At 38.6% G+C, this 25,146-nt stretch overlaps 1 protein-coding gene across 1 annotated transcript; it reads right to left on the bottom strand.

Annotated features, from left to right (window-relative positions):
* Window positions 1–1,477: 1,477 nt before the first annotated feature.
* Window positions 1,478–5,898, bottom strand: LOC138402966 (uncharacterized). Its single transcript, XM_069501685.1, has 2 exons — window positions 4,926–5,898; window positions 1,478–2,194 (listed from the first exon to the last, which is right to left on the bottom strand). The coding sequence occupies exons 1-2, from the start codon at window positions 5,803–5,805 to the stop codon at window positions 2,190–2,192; spliced, it is 885 nt and encodes a 294-aa protein (XP_069357786.1). The 5' UTR covers window positions 5,806–5,898; the 3' UTR covers window positions 1,478–2,189.
* Window positions 5,899–25,146: the final 19,248 nt, after the last annotated feature.

Genomic DNA, 25,146 nt, shown 5'->3' with positions numbered 1-25,146 from the left:
GCGAAACTCCTAACATGGCCCTCTCCATAGTTTATACTTGTGAGTTTTAAAATTTGTTTCAAAAATAGAAAATCCATGTTCAGGATCACGTTATAGAAGCATAATATTTAGGGTTACTGTATCAAGAGTAATTAAATATCACTTGCTTTAATGGTGAAGGAAAACATCGTGAGGAAACCTGCACGCCTGAAAGTTCTCCATAATGTTATCAAAGGTGTGTGAAGTCTGCCAATCTGCACATGGCCAGCGTGGTAGACTATGACCAAAACCCTTCTCACTCTGAGAGGAGACCCGTGTTGGTAGTGAGCCGGCGATGGGTTGATCATGATGATGGTGATGATTAAAGTAAAAATACTATTGTAACTATGGATAACTTAGGCAAGTCTTCACGCAAAATATCCGCTTGGCACGGGCGTGATTTTATCCATGACAATTCTCCCTCCTAAAAGCTATAAATAAAATGCAAAGGAGATATTTTGCTGTCGCTTGCAAATATGATATCGCTTGTAGTGACAGCGAGGAGGCCTTGTAGCTTCTAGAACAATTTCCGGCCGATCCCTTATGTCACCGTCGGAACTTTCGGCCGGATATATTATGTTGCGGGGTCGCGAATTTACTTCCGCACCCTACATGAGGATTTTGTCCCCGTTCGTATTATTGACTTTAATAATCTCATCACCATCATCACCATTATCAGTCGATAGACGGCCACTGCTGGAGTGCTGGATATAGGTCTCTCTCTTGTAGTGAATTCCACTCGCCTTGCGCCACCAGCCCCCCGATTGTGTAACAAAAACGTATTCATCGTTATCGTAATCGTCATCAAATTCTGCCCTTTGATTGGTTGATTCGCTGTTCACATTTTTTCAAAGCCAATCAAAGGGCAGAATTTGTTGACGATTACGACAACGATGAATTCCTTATTCTTACACAATTTGACTCGTTTGATGTCGTCTATCCACCTAGTGGGGTGTCTTCCAACTTTGCACTTTACAGTCACCATTCTAACACCTTGGGATCCCAACGTCTATCGGTTTTTCGAACTCTGTCTATTGCCACTTCAAATTTACAATCCGTTAAGCTGTCGGTTACTCTGGTTTTCCTACGAATCTCTTCATTTCTGATTTGATCACGTAGAGAATCTCCAAGCATAGCTCTCCCCAACGCCCGCTGATTGACTCTGAGCTTATTAATAAAGCCCCTAGTTAGCAAACATGCCTTCATCAAGCATTGCTAGAAGTTTTTGGACCAGTGGTAGATGCCTCTGACGATTCAAAAGTGCTTGTAAAAGGTTAGTTGAATAAAAAATATTTTTCTTTTTCATTTTCATTTGTTTCTTCAATAAATGATAAATACCTACCAGCTTGTTGTGTCATACATTAGTCAATAGACATCGAAGTCAAAAGAAAAAACTTTTCTTTTAGTCACAATATTTTTCATTTCCATTTGGAGTTTGTTATTTATAGGTTTTTTGGGTAGTTTCAAAGAAACGCAGTTACTCCATTACTAGCTATATTTCCACTGACTCATGCATCGCGCGGCTGCAACCGCGCACCTTTCCTTTTACATCTACCTACATCCTATAACATCCCTCCGACATTATTTTCACAAATAAAGAACCTTATCCACTAAAAGACATAGGTAGGTACTTAACTAAAAATATTTCCTATAATTAATGTGTTTACGAGGTCTTAAAGTCCGACGAATTCGATTGCTCGTATCCGGTATAGCCTGGGCTGAAGGTAGCGGGGAACCCGATGGCATAGGAACCGGCTCCGTGGCCTGGTCAATCCGTTCCGCCGATGTGCCGCCGCTGGGGCAACGTGTGCGAACCTCCAAGTCTACAGTGCCCGTACTGGCGACCTCATCATGTCGTTCGGGTTCTTGGTGTCCTTCCATCACACTTTCCCCCTCAAATTTGCAAATTTGGTTTTTGTGTCTTTTTATTGGAACGTTACTGTCCATTAGACTTATTAAGTATAACGATTGACCAATTTTTTTCAGCACAGTTCCTTTGGCCCAATTTTGTTGTTTATTGTAGATCTTCACCAAAACAACTTCCCCTTCCTTAAAGTCTATGTTCCTTTTTCCCCGATAGTTTTTAATCTGTGAACACTGATTCCTTTTTACCGTTTTTGCTATTTCCCGGTCGGATGACGATGATGATCGCACCGGAGGATTTAGCAAATCTAATCTACAACGTAAATTTTTACCAAATAACATCTCAGCAGGTGACCGATTTGTGGTGGAATGTGTAGAATTGCGATAGTGGAACAAAAACTCATTTAACTTATTATTTATATCTCTTTTTGACGTCCCTGATAAAACTATGCTCTTTAAAGCTTTTTTAACGATCTTAACAAAACTTTCTGCCTGTCCATTGCTTGAAGGGTGATAGGTAGGCGAAGTTAAATGAGAAATACCATTGTAACTACAGAAGTTTTTAAATTCTGATGACGTAAAAGAACTGCCGTTATCGCTGCAGATTGTATGAAATAATCCAAATCTTGACATAATTTCGCTTAACTTTTCAATTACTACTCTAGAATTGTACCCGTTACTCACATCAAAAACTTCCACCCATTTAGAATAAGCGTCAACCACTACTAAATATACCTTATTATTAAAAGGGCCTAAAAAATCCACATGTACCCGGAACCAGGGTTCCGGCGGATACGGCCATGGAGTGAGCGGGGCGCGCGGCGGGGCGGCACGAAGCTGCGCGCACACTGCACATGCACCTACTGCAGCTTCTAAACTCGCGGACATCTTAGGCCACCAAAATCGCATTCTTGCCGAGGCCTTCATTTTAGCTACACCCATGTGGCCCGTATGCAACTCCTTAAGCACTGCGCCTTGCATAGCTTCGGGTATTACGAGTTTCGCCCCTCTCATTACGCACCCGTTTTCAAACGACAATTCATAACGACAATTAAAATACGGCTTTAGTTTATTATCCATCACCTTGTTTGGCCAACCGTTCAAGAGATAACTAGTAACTTGCATTAATATTTTATCCGACTTCGTACTTTGTTGAACATCTTTAAAGATCGCTGGCATTGAATTTGCGTCCCAAATGTAATAAGAATAGGAGCTATTATCGATTGTGCTACTTTCACTTCTAATCTGTTTACATTGATTATTAAATTTTTTTGGTACTAATTCTGACTCATCGCGGATCGTGGCGCGGCTAAGGTAATCGGCCGAGTTATTTGCACTACTAACGTATTCAATACAGTAGTTATACGCTGCTAGGAACAACGCGTACCTTTGTAAACGGTTTGCTGTAATTTCAGGTATACCACGGCCTGGTCGAAAAATAGATAATAATGGCTTATGATCGGTTCTCAATATAAATGGCTCTGCTCTGCCATATAGATATTGGTGGAACCGCCGCACCCCGAATATAATTGCCGTAGCTTCTTTTTGTATTTGACTATACTGTTTTTCTGCTGCACTTAATGACCTAGATACATACGAGACGGGCCGCTCCTCGCCATCGACTTCTATCTGTGATAACACTGCACCGAGACCGTAAGGTGACGCGTCCACTGTCAAAATTATTTTCGCGTCAGGATTAAAATGTGCTAAAGTATTTTCAGAAGCTAACTGTTTCTTGATTAATTCAAAAGCCTCCGAATGTTCCTGTTCCCATTTCCAATTAATATTTTTTTTTAATAAGGAATGTAAAGGACATAAAATACTAGAAGCATTTTTGATAAAACCCCTATAATAGTTTACTAAACCCAAAAACGACTTAAGTTCGGTAACATTTGTGGGAACATTAGCCTTAAGAATAGCCTTCACTTTGTCTGGTGACTTATTTAACCCGTTTTTGTCGATAGTATATCCTAAATAAGATACCGACTCTTGGAAAAAAGTACATTTATCTTTTTGTAATACAAGTCCAGCATTTTGTAGTCTTTTAAAAACCTGGTTTAACCTCTCTAAATGTTCTTGATCATTTTTCCCTGTTATTAAAATATCATCTAAGAACTGAAGCACTCCATCTATCCCTGTTAAAATTAACTCTAATGTTCTTTGAAATATAGCCGGCGCACTTGACAACCCAAACACTAATCTCGTGTATTTAAATAAACCCTTATGTGTATTTATGCATGTCAATAATTGTGAATCTTCTTTTAACCTTAGTTGATTATATGCATTAGATAAGTCTAGTTTTGAAAATTTTACCCCGCCATGGAGTTTAGAAAATAATTCCTCAATACGAGGGAGTGGATATTTTTCAATTAAAAGTTGTTTGTTAAGCGTCGCTGAGTAATCTGCACACACCCTTATGCTTCCATTACTTTTTAAAACCGGAACTATTGGGCTTGCATACTCAGAAAACTGTACCGGCTCAATGACTCCTAAAGACATTAATCTATTCAATTCTGCTTCTAGTTTATTACGTAGGGCAAAAGGTACCGACCTGGCTTTAAAAAAAATAGGTTTAGAGTCTGGTTTCAAATTCAACGTCACTTCAATGTCTTTGCAACACCCTAATGAATCAGAAAAAAGCCTTGGGTATTTATTAATTAGGGCGTCAACACAGTCTTCTTTTGCTGTGCAACTATTTATTGGGCATATTTCTAGATTGAATTTAGTAATGAAATCACGGCCTAGCAGGGGTGGCCCGCCTCCTTTTACCACATAAACATCTAACATTTCCGTTTTATTTCTGTATTCAAACTTTAAAGGTAACATTCCTATTGTCCGAATAATGCTGCCATTGTAACTTTGCAGAATTCTATTGTTTTCCAATAATTTATGTTTAGAAAAATACTTATAATATGTAGAATCTGAAATAGCCGTTACAGCTGATCCTGTATCTAATTCAAAACACAAAGATACACTATCCACCACAATCGTTTCCCGCATCGGTTGTCCGTGATAGCTACGAAGATTAAATATGAGTCGCTTACCATCATCGCCATCGACCTGCTCATCCGAATGAAACTGTAGGAAATGCTGGTTGTCCTGTCCTTTCTTGGCGACACAGGCGCGCTGTATATGACCTTTGACCCCGCATAGCCTACAAGTAAACGACTTATATCTACAGATTTGGCTATCATGACCGAAAACATTACACACGCAACACTTTTTTTTATTAGCTGGCACTGTACGAGACGCACTTCCTTTCTTAGCACTATTCACTTGTCTTCCTTGGGACAACCCTGGTTGCCCGGCCGCTACTGCGTGTACCTCGACGAATGGTGATAATGCTAGGTCTTGAGATGGCGGCGCTGTCGTGGCTACTTGCCGTGCTCCCTCGCTAGCCCAATATACACTTTCCGCCCATTGCAACGCTTTTTCTATTGTTAGTCCCTCGAGGGACTTCTCGAAGAGTCGTTCCCGAACTTTGCCATTCGCCATACCGAGGACGAACCTGTCGCGCAGCATCTCATTCAGAACGACGGCCGGAAAACTGCAATCCTTTGCTAATCCTCGTACTCGGGCGGCCCACTCGCTCAAGGACTCACTATTGCCTTGACAGGCACTATGGAATTTATAACGTTCCGCAAACCCACATTTCTTTGCTTTGAAATGTCCATCCAGCAACGATACAACTTGGGCGTAAGACAGAGAGGAAACCTCATTAGGTAATGCTAAATCCCTAATGAGTTTATAGGTAGGTTCCGCACAACTACTCAGCAAAATCGCCCGCCGCTTTGCGCCTGACTTGTCCGCGACATCGTCGATTTCATTTGCGAGAAACCATTGTTCTATGCGTCCTTTGTACAACTCCCATTCCTGTGTTTCGTGATTAAACACTGTCAATAAACCCACTGACACTTTATCCATGCTTGCTCGCGTTTTAATTATTCGTCGCCACTGTTATTTATAGGTTTTTTGGGTAGTTTCAAAGAAACGCAGTTACTCCATTACTAGCTATATTTCCACTGACTCATGCATCGCGCGGCTGCAACCGCGCACCTTTCCTTTTACATCTACCTACATCCTATAACAGAGTTTTCCAAGCATAGCTCTCTATATCGCCCGCTGAGTGACTCTGAGCTTTCTTTAGAAACTAATGTACTCCAATCACATCAGCCTGTATGTATCCACTGCTTGACATACCTACGCCTTTTCAAGAGCGCGCTACCAAACACAATCCTCAGCCTTCCTCATCCACCTGCTTTCCACCACCTTCTTCAAATCATCAGTTCTGCGGGCTGGTGAACTGGTCGTCCTGATACTGCGCTTACCGTTTAATAGCTATCAAAGAGCAAACTAAAATTAGTTGGAGGGAACAGACAAAAAATCCTAAGAATTTTCATAATTCTTAGGATTTTTTGTATGTTCTGTCCACAATGTATTTTAGATAGAAATGATTACTTTATATACAGTACGTGGCAGAAAGTAATGTACCTGCAATCTACAGTCTCCTTTAGAATGACATTTCGGCTGTGTAGAGCGTTGCCTCTATCATTACTTGTATATATGACATTTTGTCGGTCTCAACGACAGAGACAATGCTCTACAAATCCGTTAACTCCTTCTAAAGGTCGATGTACATTACTTTCCGCCGCGTACTGTACCTACTTATTTTGGATTTAGAGAATGATGTGACCACAGGGTTGTTCAAGGAGCGGACCAACAAATTCCTGAAAAGTCAGCATTGCATTGGCGGCGGCGGTAATCACTTAACATCAGGTGACCCACCTGCTCGTTTGCTCGCTATTTTGGTTTTAAAAATGACGTTCATTTAAATTTTAAATACGATCGGATGTGTTCAAATTGATCGATAAAATATGTTAACTTTCAAGTTTCCACATGAGGAAATAGGAGGAAATAGCTTATGACAGGAAGACGATGAATGATCGACATACGTTTGATCTGATAAAGGCTTCATTTGATTCCTTTTGTGCTTAGAAACCTCAAAGATGTCTGTCTATCATAGATACAAAAAATAGACCTACAAGACAATATTTAATATTATATTAATATTTATGTAACGGAGAATCTCAATAAGTTAAAGATACTGAGTATACGAATAAAAAAATTAAAAAAAGTGTAATTGTTTTCACACAATAAGGGTAGGTACCCACCGTAATAAAAACCAACAAAAAATATTTTCTTCTAAATCGATAGTTTGTAATCGCAATTTTTTGTGATATAAAAATTTACGATTTTCAGATTTTTCCTTCACTCGTGCTGTAAGACCTTAATTCACGATTTTCTTGACTATGCGTCAATGGGAACTAAGGTCTTGCGAGTGTTAAAGTATGCAGCATTCATTATTTGATTGACTTGACTTAAATGTATCCAGCTCCGGAACGTACAACACGCGGCAGAAAATAATGCATCGGCCTTTAGAATGACATTTCGGCTTTGTAGAGCGTTGTCTCTGTCACTCATACCTATATGACATTTTGTCGGTCTCAACGACAAAGACAATGCCAATTTTCTGCCACGTACTGTAGAGCCTATCCGATATTAATTTCAACTTGATACATCCACGCGTTCCTGAAAAAAACGAGTGATAGACAGACAGACAGATGAACGTCGCAGTGATCCTATAAGGGTTCCTTATTATCCTCTATGGTACGGAATTCCAAAAAAATAACCTTAGGTACAATAGCATAGTGCAAACAGCGCTAGAATTCTAAAGCCTCCCTTCTTAGAATAAGAAAGAGGCTTGAGTGCGATATTAAATATGGAATTCCTAGTCATCGCACGCCCCAGTCCGTCCCCGTACCGACACACTCTGTGAGAATATTTAATACTGTCAGATACTCTAAGGCTCCCTACATACTATTCAAAGGTTAGCGTTTTTAGGCAGTGGTCCGACCGCCGACGATGAACGAGAAACGAGTAGAACTAGAAACTTAAACGAGTTGGCGATCAGCGGAAAGCGAATGTGTAGTTTCGATAGTTTTGTCGACGGGCTATAAGCGAGTGTGCAAGTGCGACGAGCGCCCGCGGTCGCTCAGTCGTGTAGTAAACTTGCGCGCGCGTTACACGTGTTCAAGCGAGCATCGCTGAACGAATATCGCTGAGCGAGTTTATTTTTGAAAGCTCGTCGCTCAGCGACAAAACTAGTAAATCGAGTCGCCGCCGGCAGTGTGAACAGTCAGAGAGAAACTTTTGATATATGCATCTCTTTCGTTTACATGGAATGTATTTATTGAGCGTTTCTTGAGAGAGAAAATTGCCGATAGTTAGTCGTTTTCTCGCCGGCAGTTGGACCACTGCCTTATAGCGGCTTCCCAAACGTCCTCAGATGATTGTTAATTAATGATGAAATTCCTAGTCTTCAAATGCTCCAGTCCGTACCCCGTACCGATAGACTCTGCGAGAATATTTAATACTGCCAGATTCTCTAAGGCTGCCTACATACCAGGCAAAGATTAGCGTTTTTATAGCAGTTTCCCAAACGTCCTCAGAAGATTGTTAATAAAATTATTGATGAAATTCCTAGTCATCACATGTGCGAGAATATTTAAAACTGTCAGATACTCTTAGGCTCCCTGCAAACCAGGCAAATATTAGTGTTTTTGCCGGCTTACTAAACGTCTTTACAAGATTTATTTCTTTATTTATTTGAACATCTTTACTGTTAACAAAATTACAAAGAGTAAGAATACAGGATACGCTTAAAAAACAAAGCGAAATTATCACTAATTATATTCACTATGTCACATTTTCGTCCTAGTTCCGGGCTCAGGAAAAAATTTTTCAGGATTCAATTTAGTAATTGAAAAAAAAAATATACTACGAGTGAGCTATATTGCGTATTTTAGTTTTTGGTTTTTAAAATACCTACTAGCAATCATCATTATCCGTACTTCGTCCGCGTAAATTCGGGCGTTTTAATAATCACATGTCAAACTCTTTTTTTTTTCCGGAATAAAAAGTAGCTTAAATCTCCTGGATGCATGCTATTTATGTACCTAATGAATATCGAGATGATGCCTACGACTTCGTTCAGGTAGATTTATATTTTTTTAAATCCCATGAGAATCAAACCACATCCTCAGGGAATGCCAATTTTCATCAAAATCGATGAAACGGATGGGATGTTAAAAGGTAGTAGACAAACAGACAAAAGACAGACAAGCAAATAGACAGACAGGCACACTTTCACATTAGAAAGGATTAGGAAAAATTCAGAAATATTTCAATTTTTTTTTATTGTGTTTCGCTGGCAATCCTCCGACATGGTTATCGGAGACTTTTTTTATCTTATTGTTTTTAGATTGTCATTAGTAAACATGTTCTTTTTTTTTGTACTGTGATCATGATTTCTAAATGTTGTACAGAAGCAGGCGTTACTTTGCGGAAGTCCATGATATATGCTTTACAATTGTGCATTGTAAGGTCTACATCTCCTGAGGATGCTCTGGTGTCGGGGCGAAATGTGCGTCGAGTGTGTTTTGGGATTTGTGTGGTGCTGCGTGGTGGTGGTGCGTATTGCTTGCCTGGTGGCTGCTTTTCCTGCATGGTTAGCAGTGGGAAGGCGGGCGGTGCATTTCGCATGCTGCATGTTGCATCATACAGATTCGACCTGTTTCAGCGGATTACAGCAAATTAAGTTTTTGGTTCATTGCATATTATCATGATTTCTAAGCTAAACCTTACATTTTTACCTTATTCTATTCAAACTGATAATTTATTTAATATTTCAATTTACAGAAACAGCAGTAAAATACTTTAGATACTTTAGATATTGCTGTAGACTTGTTACTCAGTAATCATACTTTCTCCGGAGTTTGAAGTAAACAAACACTTTTCACCGCCGCCGTGAGCAGCAAATTAAAAAACTTCCAAGATGGACGCCGCGTTACTTTGAATTTTCAACCAGAAAATCGTAAAAATAAAAATTCATAAGGTTCCATTTTGTTGCATATTACTTTCTCCCAAAAAACTCTTTTCTAAACAGAAAAAATACAATTTTTGGCGGAAAATGGGTAGCATCAGTTACAACTTCACGTCTATCGTAATTTAGCACAGTGAACTAGGCAACGATCAACAACTATTGATCAACAATTATTGATGAAAAATTATTGTTGATCGTAGGTATGACCTTTCCAATTTATCTTTATGAAGCTTCTTTCTATGATGTAAAGGGCTCCTAATTTTATCCATATTTAAGAACTATCATACTTATTTTTTGACATCATAATTAGCTCTTGGCTGAAATTACACCTGCTAGCAAGTGATGATGCATACTATAAGACGCTCTTAGAAAATACCTATTCGCTATTTATTTAAAAACTGTGATGTACCTGTTTCATCTATTGAATGACCTGTCTATCTTTTTAAAGAAAATATTTCTGTCTTTCGTGGTTTTATCTGACCTTTGGCCTATCTATTAGATGACAAAATCTGCCTTTAATCTATATACCATACCATCTATAGTCGACGCATTTTAAACTGAGTCGTCGAGTTATCTGTCTGTTTCGCTCGCACTTACCTACGACCTGTAAGTGCGAGTGAAACAGACAGATAAGTCGACGACTCAGTTTAAAATGCGACTATAGCTGCGGCTTGAGGAAAAGGCTGAAGCTCCCTAGTGAGTACGGAATAGGAATTATTTTCCGGTAGTACGAAACTTTTAAAACCGTTTCAAAAAAACCGGCCAAGTGCAACGAGGGCTCCGTACTACAGTCGTATTTTTTCGACATTTTGCACGATAATTCAAAAACTATGATGCATAAAAATAAATAAAAATCTGTTTTGGAATGCACAGGTGAAGACCTTTCATATGATACCCCACTTGATATAGTTATCCTACTTCGAAAATTGAAAATAGTAATTATTAGTTCATGACTACAATTTAAATTTTTTTTGTGTGATGTAACTATAAATTCACCGTTCTCAGATTTTTCCCCGAATGTCTGCTATAAGACCTACCTACCTGCCAAATTTCATGATTCTAGGTCAACGGGAAGTACCTACCCTGTAGGTTTCTTGACAGACCGACAGACAGACAGACAACAAAGTGATCCTACAAGGGTTCCGTTTTTCCTGTTAAGGTACGGAACCCTGAAAACCTATATAGCCTTATAAGGGCTAATCCATCCAAATGTAGATCAATAGAGATTATGTTGTAATGGGCTGTAAACATTGACAGACAGGGTAGAAACGTGACCATACACCCCGGTAAGGGATCAAGAACCTTTTTCTTTTTAGGGTACCGTACCCGAAAGGTCCCAAAGGGACTCTATTACTAAGACTCCGCTGTCCGTCCGTCCGTCTGTATGTCAGCGGCTGTAACTCGTGAACCGTAATAGGTAGAGAGTTGAAATTTTCACGCAATATTCCTATTGCCGCATAACAATAATTAAAAATTAAGACTGCCATGAAAATTAAAAGAAAAGTGTTATTTCTTCTACGATGGTACGGAACCCTTCGTTTGCGAGTCTGACTCGCACTTGATCGATATTTCTATTAAATTCCCTATGGGCTGAGACTGGTGTATCTATGTGTAGGTACCTTGCTACTCAGCATTTGAATAAGGGATGGGTTCGCATGTATATATTCGTATTTTATACGATCAGTATCCCCCATAATAAGCCTATTACAAAACTTTGGTCCACTTTACACCCAGATAAAGAAAAGGTTCGGATGCTCCTGCGTGTTATACCGTTTACTAAAATATATATATTGAAATATGTGTTAAAATTATAGATAGGAGTTTCCATGAAGAAAAACATCTGGGGTCAAACTTTTATCTTTTCAAAGTTATGTGCATTTTAAGCATTTATATCATTTAAGCCTTGATTTCACAGAGACGCAAAACATCGTGAAGAAACTTGCATGCAGAGTTCTCCATAATGTTCTTATGCCGCATTTGGCCTAAACCTTTCTCATTCTGAGAGGCAATCCGTGCTCAGTATTGAGTCGCCGATGAGTTGAGATGATGATGAGGGTTGAATCTTTTATGGAAGAGTATAAATATGAATTTTTTAAATGGTGGCACTACAGGTAGACCGAAATGTCATGAAAAATACGGAAATGAAACTCTAAAAATAGCAACACTACTCTGTGAAAATCCTATGTATATAGTAGCTACTCTGTTGTGAATATTGTTTATTCAGTGTTATAGTGATTTTTTTTGATACATAAACGTGATTATGTCGAAAATTTTCCTATGCCTATTTGCCGTGAGATTCTGGTCTATATATTTCTGTCTGGTCTGGTGGATATATTTTAAAAGAAAAAAATATATAAAACTGTATTATTTAATAAGAGTTAGGATAAAGTTGTCTTAAAAAATCGATTGCTATCACATAAAGTTATGACGGTTCTATGATAAGCGATATATAAAATAAATGAGAGTTTTTCATGAATAAATTGCTAAAGTTACAAGCGTGGCAATAATTTATTCAAAGGTCATACAATATATTTGCAATTTTTATATCACATACGTTTTTATTTTTACGCTCGCTATGTTTTACATTTGGTTGAATTGTATTTACGACCTGGCTTTTTTATGACTGAAGGGTTTATATTAGACTGAAAGGATCGTAAGATGATGAGATTTAGATGCTAAAAAAACCCTAGAAAATAGGCTCAGATCTGTAATGTGGTAATCATAGTTTAATATCCTTGGAGGTAATATTTGATATTATCGTGTTTATCAGAGAGAAGAAAAGTTGCGTCAATTTTAAAAAAACTTGCCATAGTAGTGTTCATACTTTTGTTTTACACCAGGAGGAGTGAAAGTGGGCTGAAAATAAAAATCTTTCAAAATTTTAGAGAAGAAAATAGTTTTATTTTTGCAAAAATAATACAGAAAATCTAGGATTTCTAATGGTTTTGGTCGGTCGTAGTGTTACTTAGGTAGCCGCTACAAAAAAAAAAACCCTAAAAAATTATGAAAAATTGTTCTCATAGTATAGGTAAAAATATGTTTAGGGTTGTCAATTGTCGAAGAATTTAATTTTTTTTAATTACTAAAAAGAAAGAAAAGATATATATTTTTTTCTTTTTTTTCTGAGGTAGTCATGGGCTAGTCCACACTCTGGTACCAAGTTATCGTTGAATTTTGGGACACGTTGTACAATACTAAGTACGTGTATAAGTGCAATGAACTTTACAAGGATTTTGTGTAAAGGTGGTATTTAAAGGGACAGATAACGGGGGTATTCTTGCGGACGAAGCTAGAAGCTTGCAAGCTAATCATCTCTTCTCTTCTACCTAGTATAAAATAAAGTCTCTTCCCGCTGTCTGTATTTATGTATGAAAGCGTAGATCTTTTAAACTACGTACTTAACGGATTTTCATGCGGTTTTCACCAATAAATAAATAAAAATCCTTTTTAATTGAATAAACTTTTACAAGTACTTTCGAATAGTCGGATGCATCTACCACTAGATAATCAATAGATAGAATGATTCAAGAGGAAGGTTTATAGGTATAGTTTAATATTGGTTTGTGTTAATTTGTTGAAATATGACGATATTTGGACAAAATGTCGGAAGAAATCAAGCTTCCATCGAAAATTTACAAATTTTACGCGCAACAAAACGAGACGGAGGCGCAGTGGTGGTCGCATTTATAATATTAGTATGGAAGTATGGATTATTAATCACTCCTCACTGATACCACATTAGTATCTATATTACACCCATGCGAAGCCGGGGCGGGTCGCTAGTATATTATAAATCCCTAGAGTTAGAAGCCGTCGCCAAGTTAAGACGAAGGAATCCTGTATAGCAAGATTACCGAAGTGTCCTTCCAAATTACAAGATAGTTGAGTTTGGCACAAACTTGTAGAGCACTTTAGGCCCGACATTTTGAGAGTAGTGATAAGGGTTGGTTATGTTAATCGACAGATAGCGGAAGTTAACTTTGACATAAGCTGGCTATCAGTACCCTTATTATAAATGCGAAAGTGTGTTTGTTTGTTAGTTTGTCCTTTAATCACGTCGCAACGGTGCAACGGATTGACGTGATTTTTTGCATGGGTATAGATAAAGACCTGGAAAGTGACATAGGCTTATCATACTTTTTATCCCGGGAAATCTAAGAGTTCCCATGGAATTTTAAAAAAAGTCGCGGGCATCATCTAGTAAGTTATAGTTTCTTTTCATAATAGTAACATAGACTGTTTGATGTACTTTGTTGTGAACACAAGTTAAACACTGTTATTAGCTACTAAATGTCTTTAATTCGTTTTTCACAATAATTAATTTCGATTTATTGCACTCACTAGCGATTTTTGATGTAAGAAACCATAGAGTTATGATTAAGAAACGCATAAAAAAGAAGATTGATTTTAATTAATTCGTAAGTATGCAAGATGACGCGTTCTTATGTCTTTCGCTAATGGCCGCCTTCGTGTCCCCTCGGCTGCTATCGTTAGTCGCCGGGCCGAGCGCGAACATAGACTTTTCGAATCGCTATCTCTTGTGTCGTATGGTTCCGGCCAGCCTCGTATAAGTTGCGCCATTAACCCTTTGTTTCAACATGTTTAGAATGACAGAGGCTATGATGTTTAGAAACTCGCAAATAATTGTTTGATGCCCCTTGAATTAACACCAGCCCTACTCATGTGTAAACTCCCTAAACTCTCCTTCAAAATTTGATTTCAATGTTTGCTTTATCTATATTCAAGTTGATCTGCCTCGTTGGTTAAGTGGTTAGCATGTTCGACTGCAGATGACGAGGTCCTAGGTTCGATTCTCGGGTCAGGCCGTCCGGGCGGGTAGGCTTTCGGGCGTTCGAGCGGGCCGGTAGGCCGACTTGGGCGGGCGGGTGGTTTTGGATGGGCGGGCGGGCGGCCGGCCAGGCGGGGAGGCGGGCAGGCAGGCAGGCAAGCAGGCAGGCAGACAGACAACAAGTGATTCTATAAGGGTTCCTTTTTTCCTTTTTAGGGTTGACTTTATATCTTGACGTAAGATTTTTTACACATTTATTACGTGTTATCTCCCAAAGCCACCATGATCAAAACTTCATAGTCGTCGATCGTTCCTGCCTGTGTTGGGGACTATACACAGAGACACTTTCAGCTTTTATAAAATAACGAAGGTCTGGCACGCGCTGGCTCTCCCTTTAGTAGATTGTAAAGAGATAGTTTGTGAGTGTATGTAGAGGCAAAAATGCTTTTGTTGTTTTGTGGTTGACGGTAATCTCCGGGACTAATAATAATCCGATTCAGAAAAATCTTTCATTAATAGATAGTCACATTATCTCCGAATGCTATATAGGTATAGTATCAGTGGCGTGCAACACATAGAGGCTTAAAAGCTCTGCTTACCCAAGAAATAGTTAACTCGGTTGAAATTGCTCAATGCTCATTATTCTTTGACTTGCTTACCTAACTACTGCTTACCCTGGCTTTAAACCCTATGCACGCCACTGTATAGTATATAGTATATAAGTTATAGCCTAAATTATATTACGCTGACGAAGCAGCGGGCAAAAGCTACCTAGTTGAATATAAACTGAATTTCAGTAATAATCTCATATTTCACGTGCAATTTGAAGCGTCGCGTCATGATGACGTAGGCGGAAACTCAATATGGCGGGCGTCATGGCCGCGGGCGATATGACCCTAAAATGCTGTTACCGTATACAGATTACCGGAAAATTAATCCCGTCCCTGTGTGGTTATAGATAGGCGCTTAGGTGTTCCACGAGTATATTATTTACACACAGACATATCTTGCAACATTACCTTTATAATTTTTAGGGTTCCGTACACCGAATGAAAAATGAAACCCTTATAGGATCACTCATGTGTTTGTCTGTCTGTCTGTCCGTCTGTCACAGCCAACTTACAGCAAATCGACTGAGCCGATTAAGATGTGAAATTGTGTGACCCAATGTGACCGTGTAGATGAATTTTGAAATTAAAAAAAATACTATTGTACCCCCTTATGAATTTTCAAAAATTCTTTCTTGTCATCGTCATAATATCTATCTGCATACAAGATTTAACCCCGATCCGTCCATTGGTTTGAGTTATGCATTGATAGATCAGTCATTCAGTCAGTCAGCTTTTCCTTTTATAAATTTAGACTTAGGTACAGGAAACTTGGTAAATGTCAATATTATTATTGCAGCTTAAATATCTTACAATACTGGACATAACTGTTCTTAACTCTTAACAGATCGTTAAATATTATATCAGTTGACCAAAATTTCGCCGGACCGAGTACACATTTAATAAGAGAAACATTTCATATTCGAAAGTTATCTCACTTGCTCGTTACTTGCAAACTGACTTTGCAAACATAGACGGAATTCTTGACCGCAGACAAACTTGGCAAATTAGTGCTCCTAAACTGTATGCAACTGTTACCTATAGGAAAATGAACAAACAGAATAATATGTATCTACATTAATAATATAAGCTGTGATAGCCTAGTGGCAGTGGCGTGCACAGAGTTCGAAGCCAGGGTAAGCATTAGGAAGATACACCTTATATAGACCTACTGAGTGGCAGGTCATAAAGAAAGAATATGGGCACTGATCATTTCAACTAGAGTAAGCAGTACTTTTATGCCTCTATCAATTGCACGCCATTGCGGCTAGTGGCTAGGAAGTCCGCCTCCTAATCGGAGGTCGGGGGTCCGATCCTGGGCACGCACCTCTAACTTTTCGGAACTATTAATTTAAAGCAAAAAATTCACATCACAATGTGTTTTGGTAGATTGGCGTGGAGTTGCATGGTGGTGGTGCGCATTTGCGTAGCTGACTTTTTCCGCATGTTTAGCAGTGGGAGGGCGGGCGGTGCATCTCGCTTTCTCCCATGCTGCATGTTGTACCATACCGATTGCCTGTTTCATCGGATAATAGCAAATTAAGCTTTTGGTTTTTTGCATTGGATTCGGTGATATACTGTGACCAAACTTTTCTCGATCTAACGTTGAGATCGATAGAGCGCTCTTTGACTTAGCTCAGACTTGAGATTGAGTTAAAACGAGATAGGATTATGTGATAGATATATACATTCATCTCGTTTTAACTCTGTCATAAGCCAAGCAAAGTGAGTGCGCTCTATATATCTCACTCTGAGAGGAGACCCGTGCTCAGCAGTCAGCCGGGATAGGTTGAACTTGATAATGAATTTCAAAACGAAATTAAGTATTCTTCGTAACATAAAAACCTATATGTGTGTAAAAAATATCTTACGTATATAACTAAATATATGGATCGGAAAAGGGTTGCGAACTCGGATCAATGTTTTATCAAGCCAGCAGTCCATTTTATTCGCCCTTGTCCTTCGGTAGTACCTTCATAAGTGTAAGTGTAGGTTTTCCCGGACGTCTCCCGCGGGAGTCTGGCACTACGTACGGCTTCTGAGTTCTGACCAGCGAAAACTGTTTGTGTAGACTAAAATGTTATTTACGGAAAGAAGTTAATAAATGTCTGTCTCTGTTTCTGTTAAGTACATAGTCCTATAAAAATGACAAAGACAAAAATTCAGTGGACGTTAACCATTTTGAGTGACCAATCCATCACAAACGAGCCTATATTTTCCGTAGGTACTAACTTTACTAACCCTTCGTGGATTAGTATGATCTACGATTTACGTTATGTTAGGTTAGGATCTTTGATTTTCAGGGACAAAAAAAGCCAATACCCATCCCTGGGAAGCAAGCTATCCCTGTACAAAATTTCTTCAAAATCGGTTAAGCAGATGGGGGATGAAAAGTTAGCAGACAGACAGAAACACTTTCGCATTTAAAAATACTTATTATTAATATGGATTTCGTTCACTCGGAATTTTAGTCTACTTACCTATACTGAAATTTTGTAATCTCTTTGGTTTAGGAGTGCTGTCTGCTGTACTATGCATCATCAGGTTTGAGGAGTTCGGACTTGGGGTGTAATCATGAAGCTTGATACCTAAAATATCAATTCAGCATCAGAAAATTTCGAATCCCCACGGCTTAGGAGTTCTTTACATTGCAGCATCAGGATTGAAGAGTTGGGATCCGAAGTTCAATGGTATAGTCTATAATTGTCATTTACATAACATAGATGTTGTAGACTTGTTGTAGACATGCTTGTAAGGCGTGGAGTCCAAGCTTGAAGTAGTTGCTTGGTACCTACAACATTAATTCACTATGAACACTTTATGAATCTTGATAATTTAGGCGGGCTGTAATTCTGCAGCATCAGGATTAAAGAGTTGGATCCAGATTTTTTATGGGACCATCACGGAAACATCCTCTGTTGATAAAAATAAATTTTGCAAATCGGTCCTAAAACCTCGAAAAAATCAGTGTACATACCTACATTAAATAAAACGAAGCGAAAAGAGAACCACCTCCTTTTTGGAAGTCGGTTGAAAAATAATAAAATGTGTTGTACGATTTATTTATTAAATTATACAAGCCTGACGAAATTATGTTTTATTTTGCATTCAAAACGAAATTATGATTCATTACCATAATTTCTAAGGTTGCGTTCAAAAAGTGTCCCTTTTGATGAAAATATGTTATGTAAATGACAAGCAATTACTTTCGGACCATCTATTTGGCGATAGCATATTATAAAGAGAAAATTATATTCGCAGTGCTCTATCAAATACGTTGCCAGAATTATTCATAGGACAGTGGCGTCTCATTTTCGAGCCATTATGTTCGATTTTGTCATGATTATTTTATCCACGGCTCTGTGTATTATGAACTCTGATCTTAAAAACTAAAACAGATTTTTACTAGTGTGTTCTACTACATAAGTAGATTGTGGCTTAGGCAATAATGTGTGTTGTTAGCGTGATGTAAGTATAGTAATTTCACAAACACAAAACTACACAAACTTCAAACTACAAATAAAATTGGGGTTGAATTTTTAAAAATTCTTTTTTAGCGGATGCCTACGTCGTAATAGCGATCTGCATGCCAAATTTCAGCCCGATTCGTCCAGTAGTTTGAGCTGTGCGTTGATAGATCCTCTTCCTTTTATATATTTAGATATCTGAACGCAACGTTTCACATTAGAAGTTTTATATGACTTATTTTTGTTTTTAGTATATGACTAGCTTATGCTCGTGACTACGTCCGCGTGGACTACACAAATTTCAAACCCCTATTTCACCCCCTTAGGGGTTGAATTTTCAAAAATCCTTTCTTAGCGAATGCCTACGTCATAATTACCATCTGCCTGCCAAATTGCAGCCCGAACCGTCCAGTAGTTTGAGCTGTGCGTTGATAGATCAGTCAGTCAGTCAGTTACCTTTTCCTTTTATATATATTTAGATCTTTTTACAAACTGGTTCACTTTGTCTAAAAGTTTAATAGCCTCACAGAGTCGCAGCCTACTTACTTTTCGTTTACCTCATAAAGGTACGCAAGACCTAGGTAAGACAAAACCGTCAGTCGCAGAATGTGGTTCCGGCAGTAAATCAAACTCTCCGGGGATCGGATTGCTCCGCACTGAAAATTCAAGAGAACACCCGAGCAAATTTGCATCTGGGGAACAAAGAACGTACTGCCATTCGGTTAGATTTCTACTTGTTTATTTCATACTAGCTACCCGCCCCGGCTTCGCATGGGTGGAATGTAGATACTAATGTGGAGTCATTGAGGTGTCATTGCCTCGGAAACTCAAATGAGAGGATTTTTTCCGACCTAATTCATATTATTTCAATTTCTCTAGGGATCTCTAATTTTTTGAGAATGTAACTATAGCTATAAACCTTCCTCTTGAATCACTCTATCTGTTGGTGAAAACCGCATTATAATCCGTACATACATACATACATACATACAGACTGCGGGAAGCGACTTTATTTTATACTATTACTTTCTGCCGCGTATTGTGCCCACATATGTATATTTTTTTTGTAATGAAGATTCCTCACTAAGATATCTTTTTCAAAATTCCCATCAAGCGAAGTCGGGCGAGTCAACTGGTTTAGGTATGTTATTTTGGATAGTATGAGTTGATAATCTAAACATTATAGATATTTTAGCTTTTAAGCCTCCAGTTTAGTTATCAGGGATGACAATTTATCAATAGTGGTTTAATTAAAAGCGATGTTAACGTCGATAAACTTGTCAATATTCCGTATTATGGGGTTCGCAAACAAGTGAGGTGACCATGAATTGGGCATGGAAAATAAAACAAATCTTATCTAAGTATATAAAAGGAAAAGCTGACTCAGTGAAGTCAGTCAGCTTTTGTGTGTGTTGATGTATCAATATCAACACACAGCTCAAACTACTAAACGGATCGGGCTGAAATTTGGCATGCAGATAGCTATTGTGACGTAGACATCTGCTAAGAAAGGATTTTTGGAAAATTCAACCCCTAAAGAGGTAAAATAAGGGTTTGAAATTTGTGTAGTCCACGCGGACGAAGTCGCGCGCATAAGCTAGTGCGGAATAAGTTGACTTTTTAAAGCCTTATATTAGTTTGGTTTATTAGTAGGTATGTTGTTATTTCACTGAAGGAGGCCGCGGAGCGGGAACGAGAGCTGGACGCTGACGCCCACCCGCTCCGCAGAAGAAGACAGGGGAGGAGAAGGAGACAGTATGCTCACTTTCTCCCCCTCTAGGTATTGGGAGTAAACCTGTGCCGGTCCAACGTCAGGACCTCTCAGTCGCATCCGATATCCGGGATTCCTGATACGTCTTATACTTGACGCGGACGGTACCGCAGGGTTTTTAGTGGGTATGCTGAGGGCGGCTAAAAAAACCGTAGGTTAGTTCCACCCGCCCTAGATGTAAATCGCTCTATGCAAATCAGATCAAAATATTAATATGCTATGTTTAGTACCTAAACATTTAAAATTCTACGTAATCCATACTAATATTATAAATGCGAAAGTGGTCTGTCTGTCTGTCTGTCTGTCTGTCTGCTAGCTTTTCACGGCCCAACCGTTCAACCGATTTTGATGAAATTTGGTACAGAGTTAGCTTATATCCCGGGGAAGGACATAGGCTTACTTTTTATCCCGGAAAGTTGAAGAATTTCAAAAAACCTAAATCCACGCGGCCGAAGTCGCGGGCATCATCTAGTGCACAATATTTTAAAAAAGGGAAAACCAATTAATATAAAAAAAAAGAAAAATGATGCGAGAAGTTTGGAATTTTTCGGATCGTGTGTTTTATACATAGAGATTTAGCTAAAACTTAGAATGGCAACTAAAAAATGTATCACACATTACTGTGCTAACTACATAATTTTGGGCGTTTTACTACGCTTATTATTACAGCGACTTTTATAAGAAACTAGATGATGCCTGCGGCTTTGCCCGTGTGGATTTAGGTTTGTCAAATCCTGTGGGAACTCTTTTCGTTTATAAAAAGTAGCTTATGTCCGTTCCTGGAACGGCAAGCCATCTCTGTCAAAATCGGTTAAAAGGAGGTGCCGAGAAAAGCTACCACAGACAGGTAGACAAACTTTCGCATTTATTATATTAGTATGGATAGTATGGATTCAGAGCTATAGTTGCGCTAGTGTATTTGGCATACCCTGATTTGATCTTAAGCTGTGCTTTTTTATAAGTAGGTATAGTGTGATTTTACATAACTACCTACTTAAGTAGGTATAATAATATTATATTTTCCGATCTTCTTTGAGACAAGGGAGACGATAACAAAATACTTGACCTTAGGCATTTAAACTACCTGTTCTTTGCTTAATTACCACTTCGAAGAGAAATGGCCAAAAATACTCCTTTTTCTTTTGTTTGTTTTATCCCATCTGACACTAATATTTATCTTTTAAATATCTTTGGTTTTGTAATTAATATCGGTCATTGATTTGGGTTCAGTGAAAAATGGCGAAAAACGACGTAAAAAAATATGCCTGAACAGATTAACTATAGGCCGGATTAATATCGAAAAGGTCGTGCCGTTATATCAACCTTTTTGATTGATTGATGAAAAAATTTGTAATCCGGGATATTCATATTTTTTACGCCAGATTAAATCTTATTGATAACTCATGGCGATACAGCATCTCAATCCATTGCCAGCTCACTATGGGTCTCCGCTCAGAACAAGATGGGCTTGTAGACCATAGTCCACCCCGCTGGCCAAGTGCGGATCGGCAGACTTTACACACCTTTGAGGAGATTTTAGCATAACTAAGAGTACTCCATAGGTGTATGAAGACCGAAGATAAAATATTATAAAGTCTGCCAATCTGCACTTAGCCACGTGAGGAACCCGTGCTCTTATAGGTGGTGGCACGTTGTATGTGGTATGGTTGTATGGTGGTAAGTTGGTAACAAGCCACGGCCGTAAACTTGCACTAGATTAGACCAGCGATAACTTAGAAATTATAAATTCCCAAATTGCCCCTGCTGGGGCAGTAATCGAACCCGGTTCCTCCCCTTATAAGATCACAGCGCTCACCACTGCGCCAGGGAGGTCGTGAATGATTTGACTTGGACTAAAACACTCATTGGCGCCGATTTTCTTGTCTTTCTCTAAACTAAGTTTAGATTATCTGCATCTTTTTATTTTTAATATTGCTAAAAAAGGTCGGAGCATGAATTTTATATTTAAAGACCCTAAATTTTATTGCACCCTAAGAATTTAAACAATAGGCTCGCGACTGGCAGCTAAAGAAGTTTGACAGCTCTAAATTAAATTTAAAACTAACAAACTGTGTCTGTCCTCTTCATATTACATTAGTAAGAAGAGGATACAAATATTCTAAAATTTAGGTGTGCTCAGAATCAGCACCATGAATTATTGTTCACCGATTAATTAATATGAAACTGGAAATTAAATAATTATATAGTTTATGTTTGCTCAGTTCAGTTATAAATTATTTTAATGAACTCGCAAAGTCGTCCGCTCGAAAATATTTGAAAAGCTCTGCATTTAGCATTTTTCGCTAATCTTCCTCGGCTGCTTGGGTGCTCCTCGGGCCGCTAATTAAAACTTTGAAGTGGGTTGGAAGTGGGTGACTCGGAATAAATCTACTGTCATGTCTGCACTGCTCACTGGGCTGGTTAACTGATACACATTAATAGGCACTTGCAAAGAAGTTTATATTAAGTTAAGCACAGGCAACATTATAGCAATTTCGTTCGCGTGGAACAAAGTTTTTTTTATTCTGTGGGTACGACCTGTCTGGCTCAGTGGTAAATGCTGTGCTCTTATTAGAAGGATAGCGTTACGTCACATACATAATACCAATATCCACATGATACCATCATAATAGGTACAGTACGACAAGGCTATCTTGCCGCGTGGCGAAAATCGGAACTAACGTTGCCGTTAAGAGTCCCCTTTGTTTTTGTTTGAATATTCTAAACCTTTGTTCTTCAACAGCGCCCCCTATCAATGTCATTCAAGTGCCAAGAGAGCCTTGTCGCACTGTAGATTATAATCATTTTTACTAACCGATAGATGTCCACTGCTGGACATAGCGACATGAAATTTTTCCTTCGGCTCCCTGCGACTCCTTTGATCTTATCTTAACTTAGTGGGGAGTCTTCCAACGCTGCGCTTTCCGATGCGAGATCGCCATTATAGCACCTTGGGACCCCGACAATTTCTATTAGTTTATCAGACTATAATATGTCCTGCCGATTGCCACTTCAGCTTCGCAACCCGCTGAGCTATGTCAGTTACTCTGGCTCTCTTACAGATTTCCTAATTTCTGATTTTATCACGTAGAGAAACTCCACGCATAGCTCTCTCGATCTCGATCGCCCGCTGAGTGACTCTGAGCTTTCTTATGAGGCCCATAGTTAGAGTCCATGTCTCAAATCCATATGTCATCATAGTTCGAAGACTTTGGTTTTCGAGCACTGAGAAATTCCGGATATACGTAGTTATCCTAATTTCTGATTTAATCACTTAGGCAAACTCCACGCATAGCTCTCTTGATTTCGATCGCCCGCTGAGTGACTCTGAGCCTTCATATAAGGCCCATAGTTAGCGACCATGTCTCAAATCCATATTATGTCATCATAGTTCGAAGACTTTGGTTTACGTGCACTGAGAAATTCCGGATATACGTATTTAAAAATAGATAGAAGATACTAACTTTATTTTGTGATATTGTTTGACTTCGGCTTTCTATGAAGTATATATTATAGTCCCTACTCCGGAGTCACGAATAGCGATCCTTTTAAAATAACAAAACCTTCTGCCGCAAACTTCGAACCCGGTCATAAATCCAGCTCTCCGGGGACCTGATTCCTAACTTTATCCCGAATTTCCTACCGCCGTATACAAGAAACAAAGTACGATTATTGGTTTTCACTAACTTTTCACAACGTGTTTATTTTACGCCTTTATCTGGAAAACTGTTGAAAGTTTTGACAAGCCCTTAAAATTTTTTTTTTGGTGATGCGAGTGCTACTAGAACTTTTGTTAATAAACAACAACCTAAAAGGAAAATAATTATTTAGCTTTCCTTTATTTTCGTTTTTGATTTACATAAGTCAAAAGAATAGTTCGTATTCAATCGCTATTTTACCATCAGCTTCGCTGTAGGTCTTATAGCAGACATAAGGGGAAAAATCTGAAAACCGTGAATTTAGGGTTACCTATCATAAGAAAAGGCCTGTGCATTCTAAAACAGATTTTTATTTATTTTTATGCATCATAGTTTTTGAATTAGGTATCGTGCAAAATGTATCGTGTAAAGTATCGTGCAAAATACGACTGTAGTACGGAACCCTCGGTGCGCGAGCCTGACTCGCACTTGGGCAGTTTTTTTTATTACCTATAACAAAAATAATAATATTGCCCATAACATCGCCGTAGTTATAATTTAATCGATCCCTTCTTGTCAACAGCTTTTAAGCCCCACAATTTAGTCAATGCGATGGAATTTCCCTGATGAGCGTTTTAATTAAAATCCATGTAAACGACGATAAATTCGTCAATGCTCTATATGGAACTCCAGTTCATTGAGGGTGACCATGTTTCATGAAATAAATAAACCGTTCCATTTAAATGGCTTAATACCTTATTTAGCGCTCGATCATGGCGTGTTGCCTGGCTCTTCATACCACTCATCAGCACCTAACTACCTGCCCTTATTATAAATGCGAAAGTGTGGTTGTTTGTTGGTTTGTCCTTCAATCACATCGCATCGGAGCAACGAATTGATGTGATTTTTTGCATAGGTATAGTCAAAGACATGGAGAGTGACATAGGCTACTTTTTATTCCGGAAAACTAAAGAGTTTTCATGGGATTGATGTTAAAAACCTAAATCCACGCGGACGAAGTGCGTCAGCTAGTAAACCTTATAATCATCA

This window comes from Maniola hyperantus, chromosome 11 (genome assembly GCF_902806685.2).
Source record: "Maniola hyperantus chromosome 11, iAphHyp1.2, whole genome shotgun sequence".
Taxonomy (NCBI): Eukaryota; Metazoa; Arthropoda; class Insecta; order Lepidoptera; family Nymphalidae; genus Maniola; species Maniola hyperantus.
Note: the sequence above shows the minus strand (reverse complement) of the source record. Positions and strands in the feature narration are given on the sequence as shown.

What these genes read in the sequence shown, in the direction of transcription:
- LOC138402966 (XM_069501685.1), bottom strand. Translation starts at nt 5,805, where the DNA reads ATGGATAAAGTGTCAGTGGGTTTATTGACAGTGTTTAATCACGAAACA.